Consider the following 27,097-nt stretch of genomic DNA (forward strand, 5'->3'; position numbering starts at 1 on the left):
TCCTCCCTGAACAATTAGGATACAAATAATGAGCAATACGGAAGTTGGCCCTCCTGGAGGCTTAGTTTTATTACCAGACAAGGGCCACGGCTATCAGTCATGGACTGATAACGGATTGTGGATTTACCGCAAATTTTACCGTGGATTTGCGGCAGAAAATGTGTTCAACATTTCTGCAGTCATTCCCCAGCAAAACCTATGGGTATAAAAAAAATCCTGTGCGCACACACTGCGTGTTTTTATACCTGCGGGTTTACCCGCAGAATTTCCGCTGTGGAATTAATGTGCATGTCGCTTTTTTTCTGTAGGTACCTGCGGTTTTTGCCATAGATAATGGTAAAAAACCGCAGGGAAAAAACGCGGGTGCAGTTTTACCGCGGTATTCTGCCAGAGGGTGCGGATTTTTCTAAAGAAAAGTCCATTTTCTAGTGCGCACATAGCCTTAAACTGGTGTGAAGGCACCAACATACTATGAGTGGGGGCAAGCCAAGGTCCAGTGGTTCAGGGAGGAGCCGTACGTTCCAGCACTAAATCTCACAAACTTGCCTTACATTCTAGTAGTAAATTGTGAGGTCATGTCGGTTCAAAGCGATCACCACATATCATTGTCACAACTAATATAGTGTTAGTAAAGCAATAAGCAGCAGAACATTATTATGCCATTTTATTCCACGGCACTTTACAAGTGATAAGGGGTACACATAATAAAATACAATAATCATGAACAATACAAAGCACAGACTGATACAGGAGGGGTGAGGCTCCTGTCCGTGAGGGCTGACAGTCAATAAGTGATAGGTGAGAGCATACAGTAGGTGAGGGTAGAACTGGTCGTGTCGTGGTATAGTGGACTGAGGTTTATTGCAGGTTGTAGTCTTGTCAGAAGAGGTAGGTTTTCAGGTTCCTTTTGAAGGTTTCCACAGTAGGTGAGAGTCTGATATGTTGTCGTACAGAGTTCAAGAGTATGGGGGAGGCACGGGGGGGGGGATCTTTTATGTCATTGTGGGAAGAGGAGATAAGAGGGGAGTAGAGGAGATCTTGTGAGGATCGGAGGCTGCGTGGAGGTTGGTACCGGGAAACTAGGACAGAGATGTATGGAGGAGACTGGTTGTGGATGGCTTTCTATGACATGGTTAAGGTTTTGAACTGTAGTCTTTGGGCAATGGGAAGCCAGTGAAGGGATTGGCAGAGTGGGGACCTGGGGAATAACGAGGAGAGAGGTGGATAAATTGGGCGGCAGAGTTTAGGATAGAACGGAAGGGTGCAAGAGTGTTAGAAGAAGGAAGGCCATAGCGCAGGAGGTTGTAGTAGTTGAGGCGGTTGATATGGAGGGCATGCACTAGTGTTTTTGCAGAATCTTGGCTAAGGAATGTACAGATCCGGAAAATCTTTTTGAGAGTCGGTGGGAGGTAGAAAGGGCTTGGATATGTGGCTTGAAAAAGTGAGTAGTGTCAAGGGTTACCCCATGCAGCGAGTTTGCGGGACTGGTGAGAGTGACCAGCCATTAACTCTGATGGGATTGGTCTGTTGGGGGGGGGGGGGGGGGTTTGAGTGAGGTTAGGGAAAGATGATGAATTCTGTTTTGCCCATGTTATATTTTAGAAATTGAGCAGCTAAAAAGGATGAAATAGACACATTGTGGGATTATATACCTGTACATTGCAAAGCTGAAGCATTGTAGCACAGCTATGTAGAAATATACTGGGTTTTAAATCGATTTGACTGTGTCACCCACTAGTCAGTTTAGATAGTGAGCAGATAGCTCCCCCTAGTGGTGGCAGTAATCACCTGGATTTCTACCAGCATCAGAAAACTAAAGGTGCAGCCACTATAATGATCTATTAAAAAGTCAGATATATTATAACTTCAGGGTTAGACATTTTGCTTCTAAGATAACTATTTCAATTCCTTATACAACAATGCAAGAAAGGTCAGGGAAAAATCCAGGGTTAGAAGATTATTCTCCAATCTCCCCCCATATACTGTAACCTTGAACTTGAGCCTATGTTGCTATAAATGTCTGCATGAAGGGTGTGACTGTGTGTAAAACCATCCGTGACCAGATTTCTTCCCAGGAATGCTGCAGTGAAGACATCTGCTCTATGTAAGACATTCTTCCAACAGCCGAGGGGGGCCAGCACGTAATCTATCTGCATTGCTGCTTTCTGCTACAGTACCATTTATCACTGTTATTAGCCTTGTCAGGGGAAAACAGAAAATACCTTCTAGCCTCTGTGATGTATTGAATGGTAGGTAGCAGAGCTTTATTTATCTTTTTCGCTTCATGTCACATGGGTATATTTTTTTTTTTTTTTTTAATACAACTGGTTAGTACTTCCGATAGTGTTAGCACAATTATAAATATCACTCATGGGGTGATCATCCACAGGAAAAAAAAAAGGTCTATGCCAAAATGAAGCTTGGAATGAATATGCAATGTTGTAGAAAAATATGGCGCTTCTGGATATTGGCGCTTGAGTAGGATCCTATACGGTAATTCAAGAGAATGAGACTAAGCGCTCCAATAGGTGAAGTGAGGATATTTTTTATTAGGTGATCTAACAGCAATCCAGGATGTGAAAACGTTTTGGGCCAAGTGCTAGACCTTCATCAGTTCACAGGAATCTGATTGCTCTAGACAAGCTGCAAGGAAGAACAGCGCTAATGTAAAACTGCAGTGTCCACCGCAGTGGTGAGTGGAGAATGCACCTTTTCACTCATTGCGGTGGACATTGCAGTTTTACACTTGCGTTATTCTTCCTTCTGTACATTAGTGCTATTCTTCCTTGAAGCCTGTCCAGAGCAATCTGATTCCAGTAAACCGATGAAGGTCTAGCACTTGGTCCAAAACGTTTTCACATCCTGGATTGCTGTTGAATAACCTAATAAAAAATAATTAGTTCACCTTTTGGAGTGCTTAGCCCATGTCTCTTGAATTATGGAGTGAATAAAGCAGACTGTCCTGGCAAAAATTAAAGGGATTGTCCGGTCAGTATATATTTATGACTAGTGAGAAGCGAGCAATACCATGTTCGGTACTCGTTAGGAGCAGATGGATGCTCGGATGGGCACGACTCAAGCACCCAAGTATAATGGAAGGCAATGGGGGACACAAGCATTTTTCTGGGAAATCTTCCATAAAAATGATCATCCCCCATTGCCTTCCATTATACTAGGGTGCGCGAGTCGTGCCCATCCGAGCATCCAACTGCTCCTAACAAGTACTGAGCACCTGAGCATTGTAGTGCTCATTCATCACTATTGATGAACTATCCTTAGGAATAGGGGTACATAGAAATGTTGGGGCATCATAGCAGAAATCCTAATTGGGTGCCACTCCATGAAGGGCAGATCTTCCAATTTTTACAGACTTGTAGACGGGCCTGTACTGTAGCAGGAAAATTGTATTTGTAACCCTACTGAAGCCCCTTAGTGTTCTTGCCAACTAGGATATCACTTTCATGGCTATATAGAGTATGATTCCCCTCTAACATGCCTCTCATGCAGTGTGACACCCCCACAGTCTGATACCCCCTCAGTGAATTCAACCAAATAATTTGAGGATGCTCAACAGGGTTTAGGTTGAGAAACATACTTGGCCTGTCCAGCACCTTTCCTCTAAATTTTTTTTTTTTTTTTTTTTTTTTTTTTAGGAAGGCAGTGGTCAGCTTTGAGGTGTGTTTGGGATTATATTGGAATACTGCCCTCTAGCCCAGTTTCCAAAGGGAAGGGATCATGCTCTGCTTCAGTATGTCACAGTACATTTATATGTGATAAAAACGCACCTCGCAGTCCCATTGTGATGTCTCTAATGCGTCGGAACCACGCGATGCGTTCTTGTCACTTCCGCAAACACGTGACGTTCCGCACCCCCAGGGGTACGTAAGGTCAGGTGGGTGCAGTTTTATGCTGGCATCCCCTGTTTGCACGTGCACAGGGTGGCACAGGAAGGGAGAATGAGGGTGAGCTACGCAGCCTCCGGTGTGGCACCACACTATCTCACAACTCTGATAGGCTGACAGACCCTTTTCACTAGCCTCAGTGAAATGGAGCCCTGCCAGCCCGGTAGCACTGCCAGCAGTTCCTAGTTAAGATATAAATTTGGTACGTTAGCAGGATTATATCGGACCAGAAACCAGCCCAGGTAGCATGTAACTTTAACCCCAGAGTTCATGTTTGCGTTCATGGTTCCCTCATTGAACTGTAGTTGCCCCAGAGCTGGAAGTACTCCGGCAGCCCCAAACTATGATACTCCCACCACCATGCTTGACTGTAACCAAGAAACACTTGTCTTTGTGCTCCTCACCTGGTTGCTGCGACAGTCGCTTGACATCATCTGAACCAAATAAGTTTATCTTTGTTTCTTCAGATCACAGTAACTCATGTCCTTAGTCTGTTTTATCTCCAGCAAACTGTATGTGGCCATTTTTGTACATCGTTAGAAGAGGCTTCCTTCTAGGATGACAGCCAGGCAAACAAATTTGATGTGTGATGCCCTGGCAAAACCAGGTAGTCACAGTTAGGCCCCGCATTACACCGTTCCCTCACTAGGAAACATACAGCCAACCAGAAAACCTAGTCACCCCCCCTTAGGGAAAGATACACACCAGTGGGCGTGACCAGGCGGTTGGGACACGCCCACTCAGGGGTCCAGACAGCCCGGGGCGGGAAAACAGCAGATCAGTTTAATTAAGCTTGGTAGTTAAGTTTGGAGAGGATTGTGGGCTGGGACTAAGTGTAGCTCCAGCAGTGAAGTTCAAGTTGAATAGTACCAAGGTAGAAGCCCTGGTGCCTTTGGCTAGGAGGCAGACGGTGGCCTCCGTCAGCAGAAGACTGGAAGACTGCTCGGCAGAACCGAGGTGGACCGGGACAGGGTTGTAGCCCGCCGGTACCGACACGGGGAACCGACCCGGAAACCAGAGCACAAAGGGGGGTACTCGGACCCTGAAGCCAGGACCGGAACCAAGTGGAACTGGTTAATTAACCGATTGAGGCCAGGACTAGAGGTCCTGTCCCACCCAAAGTCCCTCATAGAAGACAACAGCCCACCGATTAGGGATAAGAATTCACCGCCAAGGCCCATAGATCCCACGGGCCAGTATCTGTGGGCACGGCTCCTTAGGCCACATCCAGCCGGGAGCGGACTCCTGAGTTTCACACTAGGAAAGTCCACCTTACACACAGCAGTGCAGCAAAAGAACAGAGACCACCAGCCGGGTGGGGGACCCGAACGCAACTAGCCGTGACACCGGCCACCATCACCTTGGTTTACCAGAGACTTGTGTGGTTTATTAATCGTGAGTACACCAACACTCCCTGTGGTCGCTATCCTCTGAACTGAGCCACCGGGTCACGGGGCCACCATCCCTACCCACGGAGGGGTTAACAACTTGCTGCACAAAATCTCCCCCGGGTGCCCCATAACCGCAGCGGTGGTGTCCCACCTCACCACACACCGTGGGTGGCGTCACGAACTTACTACGGCCTAGCCCGTACATCTACTTCTCCCCCATTTTATTTGGCGTGTCCGCGAGACCCCCGGGTCTGGAGACCCTCGAGCCACCACCCCCTGAAGGCCCGGAACCGAGCAGCCCCAGCTGCTGGCACGGGGGCGGCACAGATGCAGTGTGCGCAGTATAGTCTGAGCTCTGGCAGGCTGAATATACTTTTGAGAATCTAGCCAAGGACCATAGTGGGAGGGTCTATTTCCAGCACCACTGAAGATGATTGACAGGTCTCTTCCTATGTACATGCAAGTGAGAGACCTGTCAATCACATGCAACAGCCCTGGAAAGAGCAGGCCGCAGGTGGACACTGACTGGTCCGGAGATTCAGAGACCACAGCCAGAGACCAACTGCTATGGTGGTTTAGAGGGTAGCATACTTGTTTCCAATTAAGCAGCCAGGCTAGGAGTGTGTTGCTGGCGCTAGTGAAAGGCTGTGGCCAAGTGACTGCAGGACCACTGTGGGGCTCTGAAAGGTAAGTTTTTGTTATTTAAGTTCATTGTTTCATAGTGGCCAACTTTCATAAACTGTAAAAATTTCTTTACCAGGGCAGAGGATATTGCCTGTATATGCAGGATGGGGACTATAGTTTTCTTGTAGCGAAAAAAAAAAACCTGGCAAAATGGATAGTCTGTGTTCTGTCAGAGGGTATGGTGCAGATCACAGGGATTCAAAAACTCCAGAGAGAGGTCATGTGCCCCAATGCCATGCACTAAGAAGCACACCGTGTATAATTTCTTTAGCGGACTGTCTGACAAGATTGTTGCAGATGTATTAGTACATTGTAAAGGATTAAAGCAAATCGTACTCCAAAGTAGGCAGACTGTAAGTTTGTGTAAGCAATCCCAGTCCTTTCCGAAAAATATCTTAGCAATGCATCCGCTGTGTCTTCAAAGTGTGTAGTAATATGATCTATGATTTCCACCTGACTACCCAAGGAGATCCAATGCCTGCTGTGTACGTTTATAGGTTTATTACAAGGACCGCATGCTCAGTAAACTCCTGATCAATAACTCATTAAGAAAGTTCAGCAGATTCCACAAAGTAATCAATTCTGCATGTGATCAGTCATGGCCTTCTGTACAACGAACATACTAAGGACGGCAGCTGTATGTGTACAGCTGAGGCGTTATGTAATGCATATTGTAGAGGAAAGAGCAGATTGTAAAGGGAAAATCTAAAATGGTGCATAGTCTAAAGTGTGTGTGTGTGTGTGTGTGTGTGTGTGTGTGTGTGTGTGTGTGTGTGCGCGCACGTTGCCGATGAGTTGGGGTTTTCTTTGGGGGGGTTTCTCTGTATCTTTTTTTTTTTTTTTTTTTTTCCAGCCTAATGGTCTGCTTTTCTTTCGTTGAGAGATCCGTTGACTCCATTTTGTGGGTTCCGATCTACAGCTTTCAAAAGCAAGTGCCACACCTGGAATCAGCTCCAGACCCTTTACCTGCTTAACTGAAGATGGATTAACCACTTAACGACCGTGGGCAGTAATATTACATCCCTATGGTCAAAGTGTTAATCCCCACCTGCTGCTTCGGGTTGCAGATGGGGATCTGCGCACATGTAAGCTGATTTGCACAGCTGACATGTGTGCCTCGCAGGTACGAGTGGAATAGCTATCCACCCATACCTGTTAACTCCTTATACAGTGCCATTTTAACGGCGATCGCGTTAGAAGTTTACTCACCGGAAGTCACGTGACTGGTCATGTGATTACTCTTGTAGCTCACATGACTAAGGTCCTGTAAGAAGCAGCCGAGTGCTGCAGCGTACAAGAGATGATCGTTTCTCCTGGTCTGAGCAGTGCTGCTCTGATCGGGAGAAATGAATAAGCGATCATACTGCTGATCCTTATAGTCCCCTAGGTGTACTAGTAAAATTAAAAAAAGTTTTAAAAAAAAAAAAGTTCTGAAAAATTAAAAAAAAACCTAAGTTCAAAACTCCCCCATTCGCCCCATTGAAAATTAAAGCGTTAAAAAAATAAAAAATCTACGCACATTTGGTATCGCCGGGTCAGAAATGCCCGATCTATCAAAATAATAAATCAATTAACCTGATTGGTAAACGGCATAGCGGCAAAAAAAATCCAAACGCCAAAATTAAGTTTTTTGGTCGCCGCAGATTTTGCGCAGAATGCAATAACAGGCGATCAAAATGTAGCATCTGTGCAAAAACTGTACCAAAATATCAACCTGAAACACAAAAAAAAAAGTAGTCACTGAGCCATAGATCCCAAAAAATGAGAACGCTACAAATCACGGAAAATGGCGCATAACATAGATAAAAGTAAACCTATACATGTTTGGTGTCTGTGAACTTGTACCGACCTGAGGCTTCACACTGACATCAGTTTTACCATATAGTGAACACAATGAATAAAATATCTCAAAAACAATAGTGCAATCGCACTTTTTCTGCATTTGGAATTTTTTGCCATTTTTCCAGTACACTATATGATAAGACTCATGGCTTCATTTAAAAGTTCAGCTCGTTCTGCAAAAAAACGAGCCCTCACATGACCAGATTGGCTGAAATATAAAAGTTACGGCTCTTGGAAGAAGGAAGGTGGAAAAAAAAACGGAAAGCGCAAAATCGGCCGGTCGTGAAGGGGTTAATGAGGGAATAGTCCATGCAGCCCATTAAAGAGCTTTTGAAATAATTGTTCTATTACTTTTGGTCCCCTGAAAGAGGAGCAGCTACTTATTCAAGAGCTGTAATTCCTAAACACTTATTCCAATTATGGTATGAATGCTTCAAATTTAAGCTGAGCGTTCCCACTTTAATCCCATATTAATTACATAATTATATTTTCAATATGTTTCAGCAAACCGCTAAAAATGCGAAAACTTGTCACTGTCAAAACATTTTTGGACCTATCTGTATGTGTGTGTATATGAGTCCTCATACTACAGTATAGTGTGTGTCCACCCATATCCTGTCCACCGCCATTAACTTGAGAACGACGGCAGCTATAGGTATAGAAGTGGTGTCTAGGTATAGTAAAGTATCCATGCGCTACGCAATGAAACCACCTATAGCGCCACCTGGTGGAAAACAGCGGAGTTAGCATTTTTATCTCGAAGACGGAACAAGATAGAGACAAAAAGTTAATTAAAAAGTTGTAGGGTATCATCAATTCAATACAAATCGACACACCTATTGGTTTTAATGGGTCTACTTGAGCACGTGTCTTTGGTACATTTGAAAAAGGACGACACACGTACTGGAGACACGGATGTGTGAAGGAGGCCATAGACACAGCACAGCTATGCTGGCAGGATACCACATTGGAGAGGGAGAGACTGCACTGTGCAGGATCGATGAGGTCCACTTGAACTATGGGGTAGTTTCAATAGCAACTGAAGAGTACATAAAGCTAGGAGAGGCATCCATAGGGGGTGATATGTGCAAAACGGGGAAGGTTTAAAAATGGGTTATATTGGCAGAAATGAATAAATATATGTGCACATTCTCATAAGACCACATTGTAATTTTTGTTTTTCAAATAAAAAAAGTAGAAAAACTGTAAGATAATTATCCACAAAAAAACCCTTTCTTTAGGCTAAGTGCCCACGTTGCGTTTTTATTTCATTTTCTTTTATGCATTTTTGAGTGCAGATTTGTCACAAATCCTGAAGGGTTTCCTGATGCCAGCAAAGTCCATGAAGTCTCGTGCACACGTTGAGTATTTTTTTTTTTACCCTGCAGATTTGGTGGAGAAATCTACAACATATCAATTTTCAGCTTTTTTGTTGCTGGAAAAATCTGCACCAAAAGCACATGTCAAAAACGCAGCAAAAAAAGGTGCATTTTTTTCCTCCTAAACATGCAGAAATGGTGCAGAAATTTCTGCACCAAATCCTAAACGTGTGCAGAGAGTCTATTTTTATTGCTGCTGTCTACCATTGCTGATGCTCTGAGGGCTTCATCATGATCAGTGTACTGTTTCTTTGCAGAGCAAATTAATGAGAAGGATGAAGGACCATATTACACTCACCTTGGATCTGGACCAACCGTAGCATCAATTAGAGAATTAATGGAGGAAAGGTAAGTAGGACGGGGCAAAGTTTTACTGAACATTAAGGCTATGTGCGCACGTTGCGTATACACATGCAGTTACGCTGCGCTTTGTAGCGCAGCGTAACTGCATGCGTCCTGCGTCCCCTGCACAGTCTATGGAGATTGTGCAGGGGCTAAGCGCACGTGGCGTTTTAGAGCGCAGCGCTTCGGCTACTGCCGAAGCGCTGCGTAAAAAGAAGTGACATGTCACTTCTTCCGTGCGCTTTGCCGGCAGCTCCAGCTCTGTCTATGGGAGGAGCTGCAGGCAGAGCGCATGGAATAGGCTTCACTACGGACATTTCTGCAGCGATTTAAAGCGCACATGTGCTCTTCAGATCGCTGCAGAAAGTTCTGCAGTGAACTGAACGCAACGTGCGCACATAGCCTAACCCTGCTTGGCTCATAGGTTATCACTATTTGCTCACGAGAGTTGCAAATATGTTCGATGTTTTCTTAATGTTTTTATGATTTTCCTCCCATACTGTTAATTGGCTCACGTATAACAATTTTGTTTATTTATGCAGTTATTATTATTTGCAGGTATGGAGAGAAAGGGAAAGCTATCCGGATTGAAAAAGTCATTTACACAGGAAAAGAAGGGAAGAGCTCCAGGGGTTGCCCCATTGCTAAATGGGTAGGTGATTGCAAAAATGGACCTTCATACTTGGCCAAAAGTTTTCTGTCGTGTGCATGTTGTTTGATCTCCTAGACTGACAGATATTAAGCATGTCACTGATCTATTTACACAGGAAAATGTGGGACATACTTCCCAGTCAAAGACTTCCCGGGGTTTTACCCCCCCCCCCCCCATCACCATACATTTATCACCTATTCTGTGGACAGGTGATAAATGTATTTAATTCGGAAACCCACTGAATAGCTATTGTCTAGTTAGTTGTTATGGCTGAGCATTTAGATTTCTATGTATGTTTTTATATATGATCAGTGGTTGGCAGACTCTGACTTTAAAAGTCCAGATCCACGAGGGTTCAAAAGTACCTGAGCACCAACCCCAGAGTTCTCAGGGAACTCCAGGTAACGATCTGGGTCTGGCAACTCTGGTAATTAAAAAAAAAAAAATAAAAAAAAATTAATAAATAAATTAAATTAAAAAAAAAAAAAAAGAAAAAAGGGTAAAGCAGTCACATCATACTTACACCGCTTCCGGACCGCTCATTAATCTTATATATATGCACTGCTATCCCCGCCGACTGGCAATCCCAGCGTCTCTCATTGGTTGTAGTTAGACGCGCCCCCACCCTGTTTGACAGCGTGTCTGCTCTCAATCAAAGGGGCTGTGTGTGTGTGTGTCTCTATTGGTGTAAAAATTAAATAAAAAAATTGACTTTGGATCCCCCCATATTATGATACCCAGCACATATAAAGCATACAGCTACAGGCTGCAGCCCCCAACCGTTGCTTATCTTGGCTGTGTATCAAAATAAGAGGAATCGCGTACGGGTAATGGGGTATTTTTTTTTTTTTTTTAAGTATTTAAATAAGTGTGTGTGTGTGTGTGTGTATAATATAATGTCTGTATGTATATATTTGTGTGTGTGTGTATATTTATATATATAATATATATCTAATAAATATATATAGTGTGTGTGTGTGTGTGTGTATATTATATATTTCTTTTTTTTTTTAACAGTGTGTAGTCCTATCCCCACAAAAACCCCACCCAATTTTGATACCCAGCCATGATAAAGCCGACAGCTGGGAGCTAATATTCTCAGGCTGGGAAGACCCATGCTTATTGGGCCCCCTGAGCCTAAAAATAGTAGGCTACAGCCGCCCAGGATTGTTGAAATAAATTAGATGCGACAATCCTGTAACTTTACTCGGCTCACCTCGATTGCCGTTGTGCAGTGGCAACCGGGGGGAATAAGAGGTTAAGGACAGCTCACAGCTGCCACTAAGCCCTAGATTAGTAATGGGAGACGTCTGAGACCCAATTACTAATCTGTAAGTGAAAAGAAATTAACACAAATATCAAAAAAATCCTTTATTTGAAATACAAAAACAGCCCTCTTTTACCCCTTTATTAACCCCCAAAACACCAAGGTCCAACATAATCCACGAGGTCTCATGACGATTCCAGCCCTGCTGTGTTACTGAAGGCACAGCGCATGGGCGTAGAACTGGACCACCGGCTGTGAGCTTCAGGCAGAGACTGAGCCACAGTGATGAGTGGTGACGTCACTCAGGTTATTTGTAGTCACAGCTGGAGTTTCCCAAGGACCTCCACCTGTGGCCACAGGTAACCTGACCTCAGGTAGCTTCATCATGAGGTCACTCAATTAAATGAAGTTATCAAAATTGGGAAGGACTGCACACGTTTGTTTTTTTTCATTATTTAAATAATTGGGGGGAAAAAAAGCCATATGTGGTCTCTTATTTTGATACACCGCCAAGATAAGCGCATGGCTGAGGGCTGCAGCCAGTAGCCGTGACTTTATCTATGCTGGGTATCATAATATGTGGGACCCTATGCCAATTTTTATTTATTTTTACCCCAATAGGGACACTCGCACACACAGAACCTTTGATTGGTTGCAGTCAGACGTGCCCCCACCCTGTGTGACAGCGTGGCTGACTGCAACCAGAGACATGGGGACAGCCAATGGGCGGGGAAGCAGTGAATACGAAGGAGGCTAATTAGCGGCCCCGAAAGTAGCGTTAGAGCCACACTGGAGTCTCTGTAAGGCCTGTTTCACACGTCATTGAAAAACAGACTTTTTCACTGACGTGTAAAAAACGCATATGTCCCTCCGTGTGCCGTGGGTTGTCAATGTGCAATCCGTGATATGTGCTCCGTTATCAGTGATTGCACATGTACTTATACTCACCTGTCCCTGCTTCTGCTGTCAGTGGTGCTGAACTCTCCGGCTCTGTTTCCGGCCGGCGCTGACCCCCGCTGCAGCTACTTCTGGGTCAGCTGTTCCTGCATACATGAATATGCATGCATTAATGAGTTGGCTCTGCAGCAGAGGTTGGAGACAAGCAGCGCTGGAGAAAGTGAGTTAAAAATATTTATTTTCCATGTCCGTGTTTTTCTGGTATGTGTTTCATGGACCACACCATAGTGTGGTCCATGGGACATCAGTGATGCCAGAAAAAAATGGACATGGCTCCGTGTGGCAAACACGGACACTCGTGTACGCCGCAAGGAGACACGATCAGTGAGAAATCACTGATGTGCGCGCAGACCCATTGATTACAATGGGTCTGCATATGTCTGTGATTCTGGTACATATAAAAACTAGCAAATACGTACCAGAATCACTGACGTGTGAAACAGGGCTAAGTATAACGCGCTTGCTCCAATCCTCCTAGCCCTTCTACTACCATTTTAAAGCGCTGGATTCTGGTCCCTTATAGACTTTATGGGGACTGGAGTCTTGCCAGATATCCGGGATCAATTCCAGGACACAACCGGATACTTTTTTTCATAAAACAAGATTAGACCCACTAATCCCAGATATCTGCAAGTCCACACAACACTATCTGTGATACCTTCTTCCATTTCTACTTGATGACATTGAGCGCCACCTTTCTCCTCTGTTGTTTCTTCCTTGAGCTTTCTGATAAAGGATGCTGTTCCTCAAAGGCAGGATGCAGACCTCGTATGTAGGATAGAGGTGAATCGAGGACAAGCCTGTTTCTAGCATTATTTATAGAACGGGGCTGTGAGCGGCCAGTGTCAACATGACTATGAATGATCTGAAACTTTTCTGAATGTCGCCAATAACCGCACTTTGTAAGAAGTTTACATTTTCGTGAAATATTGATGAATGAATAGTACTTTCAAATATTTCAAGGATCTTCTATGCCATGTAATAAAATGAATTCAAGATATTTGCAATCCTTTAAAAATTTCAAATGTCTAGAAAAAAAATGTAGAGAACTGTGGGATGAGCTCAAAATACCCCTTTTTATTAGGAAAGCCGCAGCTTTTTATCCGGAGTCCCCCAGCTGGGAAATTTGCAGTAAGCTGCTTATTTACACAGAAGTAGCCACTCCATTAAAAATGAGTACACAACCCTGTTTTCATAGCTTATAGATCCCTCTCAGTGACCTATTAAAACAGTTGACTAGTCATAAATTTTTTTTAAATGGGCTCAGAATGCTATCAAATAAACTGATCCATCACAGATCCTGTTCAAACCTTCCTGGTTTTTCTCATGACTTGCCGAAGTTGACATATGACCACTGCAGGCAGTGGTTGGCTGCAGTGGTGACATCACCAGTAGAAAGGACCTGTCGAAGGTCGGATTCGCTGGTTTCAGCAGGACCTTAGATAAAGTTAAGTTTGGGACCTGAATTTGACCTGACCCCATTGGAAGTCACTGATTGGGCAGATTGGATCTCTGCTCACATGCTGCCAGCCATAAGCAGAGAACCTCCAGGGGAAGGGGGGTGAGATTTTTTTTTGTGTGTGTATATATGTGTGTATATATATATATATATGTGTGTATATATATATATATATATATGTGTGTATATATATATATATATATATATATATATATATATATATATATATATATATATATATATATATATATATAATATGTATATGTGTGCATATGTATATGTATGTATATATATACACATATATATATATATAATATATGTATGTATATGTATATAATATACATATATATATATAATATACACACACACACATACACACACACATTATATATATATAGTTTTATATATATATAGATATATATATATATATAGATTATATATATATATAGATAGATAGAGATATATATATATATATATATTAGATAGATAGATAGATATATTATAGATAGATATATTATAGATAGATAGATATATTATAGATAGATATATTATAGATAGATAGATAGATAGATATAGATATATAATGTGTATTTTATTTATATTACAAGTATTCATGAATCCATAAATAGAATAGTCCAAGCGATTCAGAACAGACAGGACTACGCGTTTCAGCGGTTGTTTTATTTTTGTATATTCTGTTATTGGCATAATGTTCAATTTATGGTTATGTGTGTTATAATAAGGTTGGATTATCCCCAAATGTAATTTTTTTTTTTTTGTGTTGTGACGCCCTGGACTAGCCAGGTAGTCACAGACCCCCGCACAACAGCTGTCCTCCAAAAAGGTGTCATCAGCCAACCATTAAAACCTAGTCACCTCTCTCAGTGCTTGATGAACACACCAAGGGGCGGAGCCAGGCGGTTGGCCATGCCCACTGAGGAGTTCAGAGGGCCTGAGGCAGGAAACAATGAGATGAATTTGAGTTGTAGAGAGAGGAGTGAGGAGTGAAGGAGTCTGACAGGTGCCGGGGTTGGAGCCCGGGCACCTTTGGCTAGGAGGCAAACGGTGGCCTTAGCCTGCAGGAGCCAGGAAGATGGCTCGGTGGAACCGTGGTGGACTGGGTAGTGGCACACCGGTACCGAACCGGGGAACCGACTCGGAAACCGGAGCACACAGGGGGTACTCGGACCCTGAAACGAGGTCTAGAAACTACTGGACTGAGTTAATTAACTGATTGCGGTCTGGACTATAGGTCCTTTCGCACCCAAGTCCCGACTGAAGACAACAGCCCACCGAGGGGGATAGAAAGCCACTGCACAGGCAGAGAGATCCCACGGGCCAGCGTCTGCGGGCAAAAGGGCTCTCCCGACATACACAAAGCCGCTCCCGTCGCTGAAGCGCAGGCAGGCCAAATATATAACACTGTGCAGGAGAAAGGTCAAGACCACCGAACCAGGTGGGGGACCAGACGCAGCCGGCTGCGGGCACCGACCACCATCAACTTTGTTTACCAGAGACTTGTGTGTGTCAATAACAGTGAGTACAACAATGCCACCCGGCCGCGCACCGCCTAGCTACCCCCAACGGGTCCCGGGGCCACCATCCCTGCCCACGGAGGGGTTAACATCTTGCTGCACTACCATCTCCCCCGGGTGCCCTGTAACTGCAGCGGAGGTGTCTACTTTCACCACATCCCGTGGGTGGCGTCACGAACTCAAGCGCGGCTCCGGCCGTGCACCTATCTAACCCCCACCAAACGTGCCAGCATCCCTTTCAGAGCGAAGTGACCCCGAGTCCGGAGGCTTTCGAGCCACCCACCAACGAGTCCGGATCCGAGCGGCTCGGTACAGTGTCATACACAGTTCAATATGCAGAGAGTATATTTATCAGATCTGCTGACTTTCTTTGTTTTTAAGTCACTCACATCTGTGTATAATTTTAATGGAGGTGGTATATACAAGGCTCCATGGTCAGAGTAGATCAGGTTTTGGACCGTGAAGAAGGCGGAAACCACCGCTGAAACGCGTAGTCCTGTCTGCGTTAATTTTCTGCGTTAGTTTGCTGTTCCGAATCCCTTGGACCATTGTATTTTTATGGATTCGTGAATAAAGTGAAGGAATTTTTAACAGCACCCTTTGTCTTTGCTGTATACTACCTTGTCGTTGTTCACATTAACATGGACTCCCAATCCTGATCTGGGCACAACGGAGTTAACCAGGTCAGCTGAGGATCCAGGTGACTCACTCCAGAGAGCTGGTCTGCATTGGTTGTTGCACACGCACACGCACACACGCACACGCACTTTTTTATTTTTCTTGCCCATACTACATCCAATAATGCTGTTTTCACCACCAGTGCGAGACATTCAGAGACTGCAAGCGGTTCACACTTGGCGTACGAAAGCACAGCAATGCTCATCAAGTAGTCCGCATACATAAGGCACCCGCATTTCAAACTTGGACACTGATTGTTATTTATTTTTTCTTTGTCGCTCCATTGGGAGACCCAGACAATTGGGTGTATAGCTACTGCCTCCGGAGGCCACACAAAGTATTACACTTTAAAAAGTGTAACCCCTCCCCTCTGCCTATACACCCTCCCGTGCATCACGGGCCCATCAGTTTTTATGCTTTGTGTTGAAGGAGGCACACATGCACACAAGCTCCACATTTTAGTCAGCAGCAGCTGCTGATTATATCAGATGGAAGAAAAGAGGGCCCCCCACAGGGCCCCCGGCATGCTCCCTTCTCACCCCACTGAGTCGGCGGTGTTGTTAAGGTTGAGGTACCCATTGCGGGTACAGAGGCTGGAGCCCACATGCCGTTTTCCTTCCCCATCCCTTAGAGGCTCTGGGAGAAGTGGGATCCTAACCGGTCACCATTCACTGGGACCGAGCTCCATCCGCAGCCCCTGGGGGAATCTGACGGACAGGAGCCTGGATATCATCAGGGACAGGGCCCTGCATCCATAAGGTACTCTGTGTCCCCTTAGGGACGGTGCATGCAGCGCCTGTGTTACAGACGCCGCAGCGGCTCCTGTGTGGTTTGTGAGACCGGGACTACCGCGCCGACCGCGCCTGTTTGCCGGCCGCGTTTTTAACTTTAGTCCCCGGCTTTTGCGGCCTAGTACCATATACTCCCGCCCCCGGGCCTGCCAGTCAGGGGTAAGGGCGGGACGGCCGACTGGACGTCGGCAGTGAGGGCTGGAGCATACTTTGGTATCCTCCTCCCCCCTCACTGAGCACTGTGGGGCACCAGTTTCCCGCACTTTATTAGGCACGCCCACGGCTCCATCCTCCCCTCAGAACGCTGGCAGCAATTGTTATAATCACTTCTGCCGGTGGAGGATTTCAGAACGAGCTACGCAGTTCTGGGAGAAGTGGGTTCCTAACCGGTCGCCGTTCACTGGGACCGGGCTCTCTCCGCAGCCCCTGGGGGAATCTGACGGACAGGAGGCTGGATATCATCAGGGACAGGGCCCTGCATCCATGAGGTACTCTGTGTCCCCTTAGGGACAGTGCATGCAGCGCCTGTGTTACAGACGCCGCAGCGGCTGCTGTGTGGTTTGTGAGCCGGGACTACCGCGCCGACCGCGCCTGTTGGCCGGCCGCGCTTTTAACTTTAGTCCCCGGCTTTTGCGGCCTAGTACCATGTACTCCCGCCCCCGGGCCTGCCAGTCAGGGGTAAGAGCGGGACGGCCGACTGGACGTCGGCAGTGAGGGCTGGAGCATGCTTTGGTATCCTCCTCCCCCCTCACTGAGCACTGTGGGGCACCAGATGCCCGCACTTTATTAGGCACTTCCACGGCTCCCTCCTCCCCTCAGAACGCTGGCAGCAATTGTTATAATCACTTCTGCCGGTGGAGGATTTCAGAATGAGCTCTGCAGCTCTGGGAGTCCCAGGCAGGGAATCTGGTGGACACACCACCGCTTGGGGCGGTTGGTAAGCCACACCAGTTGTCAGGTGCTGGCCCCCCTTGGGTGCCGAAGTGTGTGTGTATATGTGTGTATGTGTGTATGTGTATATATATATATATATATATATATATATATATATATATATATATATATATATATATATATATATATATATATATATATATATATATATATATATATATATATATATATATATATATATATATATATATATATCTATATATATATATATATATATATATATGTATGTATGTATGTATGTATGTGTGTATGTGTGTATATATGTATATATATTGTATACATTTTCTCTATTCGGCAGCATTATTTGCTTTTGGCTATATCTCTAAGAGGAGACAACAGCATGTCGTCCGCAGAAAGCAAGGGGGCCAAGGCACAGGCTTATTTTGCAACCTGTACCTCTTGTGCGGCTATGTTACCTGCAGGTTCCACCTACCCTCATTGTGACAATGCTCGGCCCCTGTGGCACTCACTCAGCCGGAGCCTCCGGCACTGGTGGGACCCTCGGCTCAGGTGGTACCGCCGGTTTCCACTGCACAGATGGAGGGGACAGAGTTTACAATTTTGACTGAGAAACTCTCTGAGTCGCTTCACATTCCATGGCTCAGTCTATGGACAGATGGTCTGCTAAGATACTAGAAGCTTGGCAGTCCAGACCGGTAACACAGGGCCAGGGCACTGTGAGTTCATCGCCCCCAGGCCCCTCTCGGTCGGTACAGCAAAGGGCTCCTGGGGTGGCACCCAGATCCCACGGTGAGAACTCCGACACGGACCGCAGCCTCAGACAGGCTAAGCGGGCTTGCTGGGAACCTTCCCCGACTTCATCACGCGGTTTGGGGTCTCAGCATGAGGACTCTCCGGAGGATGAAGCGGAGGTCGCAGCTCAGGGGTCTGATCCTGACGTTGCTCTCAATCTGGATACACCTGAAGGGGACGCCATAGTAAATGACCTTATAACGTCCATCTACCAGGTGCTAGTCCTTCTCCCCCAACTCCACCTATAGAGGAGTCTGCTTCACAGTAGGAGAAACACCAGTTTAGGTTTCCCAAACGTACCCGGAGTGCGTTTTTCGATCACTCTAACTTCAGAGATGCTGTCCAGAAGCACAGAGCATTTCCGGACAAGCGCTTTACTAAGCGCCTTAATGACACACGTTACCCTTTCCCCCCTGACGTATTTAAGGGTTGGGCTCAGTGTCCCAAGGTGGATCCTCCAGTCTCCAGACTGGCGGCTAGATCCGTAGTATTAGTGGCAGATGGTTCATCGCTCAAGGATGCCACTGACAGGCAAATAGAGCTCATGATGAAATCCATCTATGAAGCCATAGGCGCGTCTTTTGCTCCGGCCTTCGCAGTCGTGTGGGCACTCCAAGCTATCTCAGCTTGTCTGTCTGAGACTAATGAGGTTGCACGTACCTCTGCCCCGCAGGTTGTGTCTTTGCCTTCTCAGGCGTCGGCTTTTTCGTCCTACGCCATGAACGCCGTCCTGGACTCTGCGAGCCGTACAGCGGTAGCATCCGCCAATTCGGTGGCAGTCCGCAGGACCATGTGGCTACGCGAATGGAAGGCAGACTCTGCTTCCAAGAAGTTCTTAACCGGTTTGCCATTTTCTGGCGACCGTCTGTTTGGCGAGCAATTGGATGAAAAACCGATGGGTGAGAGACATTCCGTCTCACGGTTACAGGATAGAGCTCAGCTCTCGTCCTCCGACTCGTTTCTGCAGATGGAGTTGTGATCCCCGTTCCGCTTCAAGAACGTGGTCGCGGTCTTTACTCCAACTTGTTCGGGGTACCAAAAAAGGACGGATCATTCCGGTCCGTTCCGGGCCTCATTCTGCTCAACAGACACGTGAGAACCAGACGGTCTCGGATGGAATCTCTCCGCTCAGTCATCGCTTCGATGTCCCAGGGAGTCTTCCTAGCATCAATCGACATCAGGGATGCTTATCTCCATGTGCCGATTACACCAGAGCATCAACGCTTCCGGTGTTTCACCTCCGGGTCGAACACTTTCAGCTCGTGACTCTGCCTTTCGGCCTGGCGACAGTCCCACGGGTCTTCACCAAGGTCATGGCATCAGTGGCGATGGGCCTACACTCTCAGGGACACTCGGTGATCCCTTACTTAGACGATCTCCTAAGTCAAGGCACCCTCCCGGGTGGCATGTCAACACAGCCTGAACATTGCCCTGGAGACTCTCCAGAGGTTCGGGTGGATCATCAATTTCCCAAAGTAAAAATTGACACCGACCCAATCACTGACTTACCTCGGGATGGAGTTTCATTCTCCCTCAGAGATAGTGAAGCTACCGCTGGACAAACAGCGTTCGCTGCAGACAGGGGTGCACTTTCTCCTTCGGGCCCAGTCTCACCCCTTGAGGCGCCTCACGCGCTTCCTAGGGAAGATGGTGGCAGCAATGGAGGCAGTTCCCTTTGCGCAGTTTCATCTGCGTCCACTCCAAAGGCACATTCTCCGCAAATGGGACAGGAGGTCGACGTCCCTAGACAGGAACGTCTCTCTTTCACTGGCAGACAAAGCCTCTCTTCAGGGGTGGCTTCTTCCCACTTCTTGGTCGAAAGAAAAATCCTTCCTGCTCCCATCCTGGGCTATGGTCACGACGGACGAGAGTCTGTCAGGGTGGACAGCGGTCTTCCTCCACCACAGGGCTCAGGGAACCTGGACTCTGACAGAGTCCTCCCTTCAGATCAATGTTCTGGAGATAAGGGCAGTGTAGCTAGCCCTAAAGTCGTTCCAGCGGTGGCTGGACGGCAGGCAGATCCGGATACAGTCGGACGACGCCACGGCGGTCGCGTACATCAACCACCAGCACAGAGCGCTGGCGGCGGACGCATCAGTTCAGGACTGGTCGCAATTTCGACTGCCTTATGTATTTCCTCCTCTGGCACTGCTGCCCAGAGTGTTACTCAAGATCGGGTCCGACTGCCGCCGCGCCATCCTCGTCGCTCCAGACTGGCCGAGGAGGTCGTGATACCTGGATCTGTGGCACCTCACGGTGGGTCGACCGTGGGCACTCCCGGACCGACCAGACTTGCTGTCCCAAGGGCCATTTTCCATCTGAATTCTGCGGTCTTCAACCTGACTGGGTGGCCATTGAGTCCTGGCTCTTAGCGTTCTCAGAGTTATCTCTATCACGCCTTTCGCAGAAGGTGGTCTTCCTAGTGGCAGGCACATCACTTCGGAGAGTGTCTGAGCTAGCAGCGCTGTCATGCAAAGCCCCCTTCCTGGTGTTTCGCCAGGATGAGGTGGTTCTGCGTCCGGTCCCGGAATGCCTACTTAAGGTGGTATCCCCCTTTTCTTCTCAATCAGGATATCTCCTTACCTTCTTTTGGCTCTCATCCAGTTCACAATTGTGAAAAGGATTGCACTTGTTAGATCTCGGGAGAGCACTCCGGCTCTTCTTTTCGCACACTGCGCCCCCGCGCCGTTCTGATGCGCTCTTTGTCCTGGTCACTGGCCAGCGTAAGGGGTCGCAGGCTTCCAAGTCAACCTTGGCTTGGTGGATCAAGGAACTGATCCTTGAAGCCTACCGTTCTTCTGGGCTTCCGATTCCTTTAGAGCTGAAAGCCCATTCTACCAGAGCCGCAGGGGCATCCTGGGCATTGCGTCACCAGGCTACGGCTCAGCAGGTGTGTCAGCACTACCTGGTCGAGTCTGCACACTTTCACGAAACACTATCAGGTTCATGCCTATGCTGTGGCAGATGCCAGCCTAGGTAGGCGAGTCCTTCAGGAGGCAGTTGCTCACCTGTATGAGAGGGCCGTTTTTTCGGCTCTTTTTATCGAGGTATTCTTTTACCCACCCAGGGACTGCTTTTGGACATCCCAATTGTCTGGGTCTCCCAATGGAGCGACAAAAAAGAAGGGAATTTTGTTTACTTACCGTAAATTCCTTTTCTTCTAGCTCCTATTGGGAGACCCAGCACCCGCCCCTGTTCCCTTCGGGCTGTTGTTCTTTTGTGCACACATGTTGTTCATGTTGAAGGGTTCTTTTGGTTCATGGTTTCAGTTCTCCGAACATCCTTCGGATTGAATTTACCTTAGACCAATTTATAAGTTCCTCCTTCCTGCTTTGGCACCAAAACTGATGGGCCCGTGATGCACGGGAGGGTGTATAGGCAGAGGGGAGGGGTTACCCTTTTTAAAGTGTAATACTTTGTGTGGTCTCCGGAGGCAGTAGCTATACACCCAATTGTCTGGGTCTCCCAATAGGAGCTAGAAGAAAAGGAATTTACGGTAAGTAAACAAAATTCTCTTCTTTTCTAACGTATGTTTGGTATGAACACTGAACATTACTGTTTGAGTCCGCTCATCTCTAATGACAAGACCTTGTTAAAACGGTCATTGGACCACAAAGAACTTGGACTAACTAGGGACCTGGAATGAGTTAGAATGGGATGGGAATCTTATCTGTAGTGAAAATATTTCTTTCTTCGGCGCTCCATTGGGAGACCCAGACGATTGGGTGTATAGCTACTGCCTCCGGAGGCCACACAAAGCATTACACTAAAAAGTGTAAGGCCCCTCCCCTTCTGGCTATACACCCCCCGTGGGATCACGGCTGCTCAGTTTTCAAGCTTTGTGCGAAGGAGGTCAGACATCCACGCATAGCTCCACTGTTTAGTCAGCAGTAGCTGCTGACTATATCGGATGGAAGAAAAGAGGGCCCATACTAAAGGGCCCCCAGCATGCTCCCTTCTCACCCCACTCTTGTTGGCGGTGTTTGTTAAGGTTGAGGTACCCATTGCGGGTACGGAGGCTGGAGCCCACATGCTGTTTTCCTTCTCCATCCCCCTGAGGGCTCTGGTGAAGTGGGATCTTACCGGCCTCCAGACTCTGAGGCCGGGCTCCATCCACAGACCCGGAGATCCTGCTGGATACGGAGCTGGGTACCGTCAGGGACAAGGCCCTGCAACATTCAGGTACTCTGTGTCCCCGTACAGACAGGCACAGACACACTCCAGCGTTGCTGGGTGTTCTAGTGCGCCGGGGACAGTAGCGCTGCGCGCCTGGGTTTTACTCACTGCAGCTTAGCTGAGTGAGTTTATGTGTGGGGAACTACCGCGCCGGCCGCCATGGAGACAGCGGCGCGGCTGAGACTTGTGGTGCGCCGGGGACTTCGCGCCGACCGTGCTTTTACGACGGCAGCGCTGATAAATCTAGTCCCCGGCTTCTGCGGCCTAGTTACGTTCGTTCCCGCCCCCAGCCCTGTCAGTCAGGGAAGGGGAGAGACGCTGTACAATAGTCAGCGCCGAGGGCTGGAGTCTTATTTACATACTCCAGCCCTCTCACTGGGCACAGTGGGACGCCAGTTTCCCGCTCTTTGTCTGCAGCACGCCCACGGCCCGCCCCTCTTCACAGGACGCCGGCAGCCATTCCTGCACGCAGTCTGAGCTGGAGAACGGACATAGCCCTGGGAGACCCAGACAGGGGATTCTGGCGACCACACACCCGCTATTAAGCGGGCGGTAAGCAGCACCTAAGTGCTGACCCCACTAGTGCCACAGTGTTGTTTTGTGTACTTTTGTTTGTACATATATATATTGCACTGTACGGTCGCTTCTTGGCTTATACCCCTATATTGCTCTGAGGAGACAACAGCATGTCATCCGCAAAAAGCAAGGGTGCCAAGGCACGGGCTTCATATGCTGCCTGTACCGCATGTGGGGCTGATCTACCGGCAGGTTCCACTGACCCCCATTGTGTGCAATGTTCGGTCCCTGTGCCACTTCGTCAGCCGGAGTCTATGCTAGTAGTGGCCCAGGCAGAGACGCCTGTGAACCCTGCCCCGGTGACGGGGACAGAGTTTGCAGTTTTTGCTGATAAGATGTCTGTGACTATGACAAAAATTCTAGAAACCTTGCAGTCCAGGCCGGTCACTCAGACCATGGGCACTGCTGATTCAATGTTCCCCGGTCCCCCTCAGTTGGAACTAATCCGTGCTCCAAGGGGGTCCCAGGCATCACGGGCTGAAGGCTCTGACTCGGACGACAGTCCCAGGCAGCCTAAGCGAGCTCGCTGGGAGAGACACTCGGCGTCATCACGCTGGTCAGGGTCTCAGCGAGAGGATTCTCTGTATGATGAGACAGAACTAGGTGATCAGGAGTCTAATCCTGAGACTGCTCTCAACCTGGATACCCCTGATGGTGACGCCATGGTGAATGATCTTATAGCGGCCATCAATAGACTGCTGGATATTTCTCCTCCAGCGGAGGAGGCAGCAGCACAGCAGGAGAAATTCCATTTTAGGTATCCCAAACGTAAATTGAGCTCTTTTCTGGACCACGCGGACTTCAGAGAAGCAGTCCAGAAACACCATGCTTCTCCAGATAAGCGTTTCTCCAAACGTCTTAAGGATACACGTTATCCCTTTCCCCCTGACGTGGTCAAACGCTGGACCCAGTGTCCAAAGGTGGACCCCCCAATCTCCAGGCTTGCGGCTAGATCCATAGTTGCAGTGGAAGATGGGGCTTCACTTAAAGATGCCAATGACAGACAGATGGACCTTTGGTTGAAATCTGTCTATGAAGCTATCGGTGCGTCGTTTGCTCCAGCATTCGCAGCCGTGTGGGCACTCCAAGCTATTTCAGCTGGTCTGGCGCAGGTGGACTCGATCATACGTCCATCAGTGCCGCAAGTGGCGTCCTTGACCTCGCAAATGTCTGCGTTTGCGACTTACGCTATCAATGCGGTCTTGGACTCTACCAGCCGTACGTCAATGGCGTCCGCCAACTCGGTGGTTTTACGCAGAGCCTTATGGTTAAAGGAATGGAAAGCAGATTCTGCTTCCAAAAAATGCTTAGCCAGTTTGCCATTATCTCAAGACAGGCTGTTTGGTGAGCAATTGGCGGAAATCATTAAACAGTCCAAGGGTAAGGACTCTTCCTTACCCCAGCCCAGATCACGCAAACCTCAGCAGTGGAAGGGACAGTCGAGGTTTCGGTCCTTTCGAGGTTCGGGCAGGACCCAATTCTCCTCGTCCAAAAGGACTCAGAAGGAGCAAAGGAGCTCAGATTCCTGGCGGACTCACTCACGTCCAAAGAAAGCAGCCGGAGGAACCGCTTCCAAGCCGGCTGCCTCATGACTTTCGGCCTCCTCTCTCCGCATCCTCGGTCGGTGGCAGGCTCTCCCGCTTTTGCGGCATTTGGCTGCCACAGGTCAAAGACCGGTGGGTAACAGACATTTTGTCTCACGGGTACCGGATAGAGTTCAGTTCTCGTCCTCCGCCTCGGTTCTTCAGAACTTCCCCACATCCCGACCGAGCCGATGCTCTTCTGCAAGCGGTGTGCTCTCTAAGGGCAGAGGGAGTGGTGATCCCTGTTCCTCTTCAGGAAAGAGGTCAGGGTTTTTACTCCAATCTATTTGTGGTGCCAAAAAAGGACGGCTCTTTCCGTCCTGTTCTGGACCTAAAACTGCTCAACAAGCACGTGAAAACCAGGCGGTTCCGGATGGAATCCCTCCGCTCCGTCATTGCCTCGATGTCTCAAGGAGATTTCCTAGCATCAATAGACATCAAAGATGCTTATCTCCACGTGCCGATTGCTCCAGAGCACCAGCGTTTTCTACGCTTCGTTATAGGAGACGAACACTTTCAGTTCGTAGCCCTGCCATTTGGTCTGGCGACAGCCCCACGGGTTTTCACCAAGGTCATGGCAGCAGTGGTAGCAGTCTTGCACTCTCAGGGACACTCGGTGATCCCTTACTTGGACGATCTACTTGTCAAGGCACCCTCTCAAGAGGCATGCCAACACAGCCTGAACGTTGCGCTGGAGACTCTCCAGACTTTCGGGTGGATCATCAACTTTTCAAAGTCAAATCTGTCACCGACCCAATCACTAACATATCTTGGCATGGAGTTTCATACTCTCTCAGCGACAGTGAAGCTTCCGATGGACAAGCAGCGTTCACTACAGACAGGGGTGCACTCTCTCCTTCAAGGCCAGTCGCACCCCTTAAGACGCCTCATGCACTTCCTGGGGAAGATGGTGGCAGCAATGGAGGCAGTCCCGTTTGCGCAGTTTCATCTGCGCCCACTTCAATGGGACATTCTCCGCCAATGGGACGGGAAGTCGACGTCCTTGGACAGGAAAGTCTCCCTTTCCCAGACGGCCAAGGACTCTCTTCAATGGTGGCTTCTTCCCACCTCATTATCACAAGGAAGGTCCTTCCTACCCCCATCCTGGGCGGTGGTCACGACAGACGCGAGTCTGTCAGGGTGGGGAGCAGTTTTTCTCCACCACAGGGCTCAGGGTACGTGGACTCAGCAGGAGTCCACCCTTCAGATCAATGTTCTGGAAATCAGGGCAGTGTATCTTGCACTACAAGCCTTTCAGCAGTGGCTGGAAGGAAAGCAGATCCGAATTCAGTCGGACAACTCCACAGCGGTGGCATACATCAACCACCAAGGCGGGACACGCAGTCGGCAAGCCTTCCAGGAAGTCCGGCGGATTCTGATGTGGGTGGAAGCCACGGCCTCCACCATATCCGCAGTTCACATCCCCGGCGTAGAAAACTGGGAAGCGGACTTCCTCAGTCGCCAGGGTATGGACGCAGGGGAATGGTCCCTTCACCCGGACGTGTTTCAGGAAATCTGTCGCCGCTGGGGAAGGCCGGACGTCGATCTAATGGCGTCCCGGCACAACAACAAGGTCCCAACTTTCATGGCACGGTCTCGCGATCACAGAGCTCTGGCGGCAGACGCCTTAGTGCAAGATTGGTCGCAGTTCCAACTGCCCTATGTGTTTCCCCCTCTGGCACTCTTGCCCAGAGTGCTACGCAAGATCAGGTCCGATTGCCGCCGCGCCCTGCTCGTCGCCCCAGACTGGCCGAGAAGGTCGTGGTTTCCGGATCTGTGGCATCTCACGGTCGGCCAACCGTGGGCGCTACCAGACCGGCCAGACTTACTGTCACAAGGGCCGTTTTTCCATCTGAATTCTGCGGCCCTGAACCTGACTGTGTGGCCATTGAGTCCTGGATACTAGCATCTTCAGGATTATCTCAAGGGGTTGTGGCCACCATGAGACAGGCTAGGAAGCCCACGTCTGCTAAGATCTACCACAGAACGTGGAAGATTTTCTTATCCTGGTGCTCGGCACAGGGAGTGTCCCCCTGGCCATTTGCATTGCCTACTTTTCTTTCCTTCCTGCAATCTGGTTTGGAAAAAGGCTTATCGCTCGGCTCCCTTAAAGGGCAAGTCTCAGCGCTATCGGTATTTTTTCAAAAGCGTCTAGCACGACTTCCTCAGGTACGCA

The 27,097-nt window shown here is 48.0% G+C and overlaps 1 protein-coding gene across 1 annotated transcript in view; it reads left to right on the forward strand.

Moving 5' to 3' along the window:
- TET3 (tet methylcytosine dioxygenase 3) overlaps window positions 1-27,097 on the forward strand; it is a 94,491-nt gene that overhangs the window by 42,073 nt on the left and 25,321 nt on the right. Inside the window, exons 3-4 of the mRNA XM_075346128.1 lie at window positions 9,456-9,546; window positions 10,099-10,192. Coding sequence (XP_075202243.1) covers window positions 9,456-9,546; window positions 10,099-10,192 — 185 coding nt within the window. The remainder of the gene's footprint in view (window positions 1-9,455; window positions 9,547-10,098; window positions 10,193-27,097) is intronic.

The sequence above is a fragment of the Anomaloglossus baeobatrachus genome, chromosome 4 (genome assembly GCF_048569485.1).
Source record: "Anomaloglossus baeobatrachus isolate aAnoBae1 chromosome 4, aAnoBae1.hap1, whole genome shotgun sequence".
In the NCBI taxonomy this organism is placed as follows: domain Eukaryota; kingdom Metazoa; phylum Chordata; class Amphibia; order Anura; family Aromobatidae; genus Anomaloglossus; species Anomaloglossus baeobatrachus.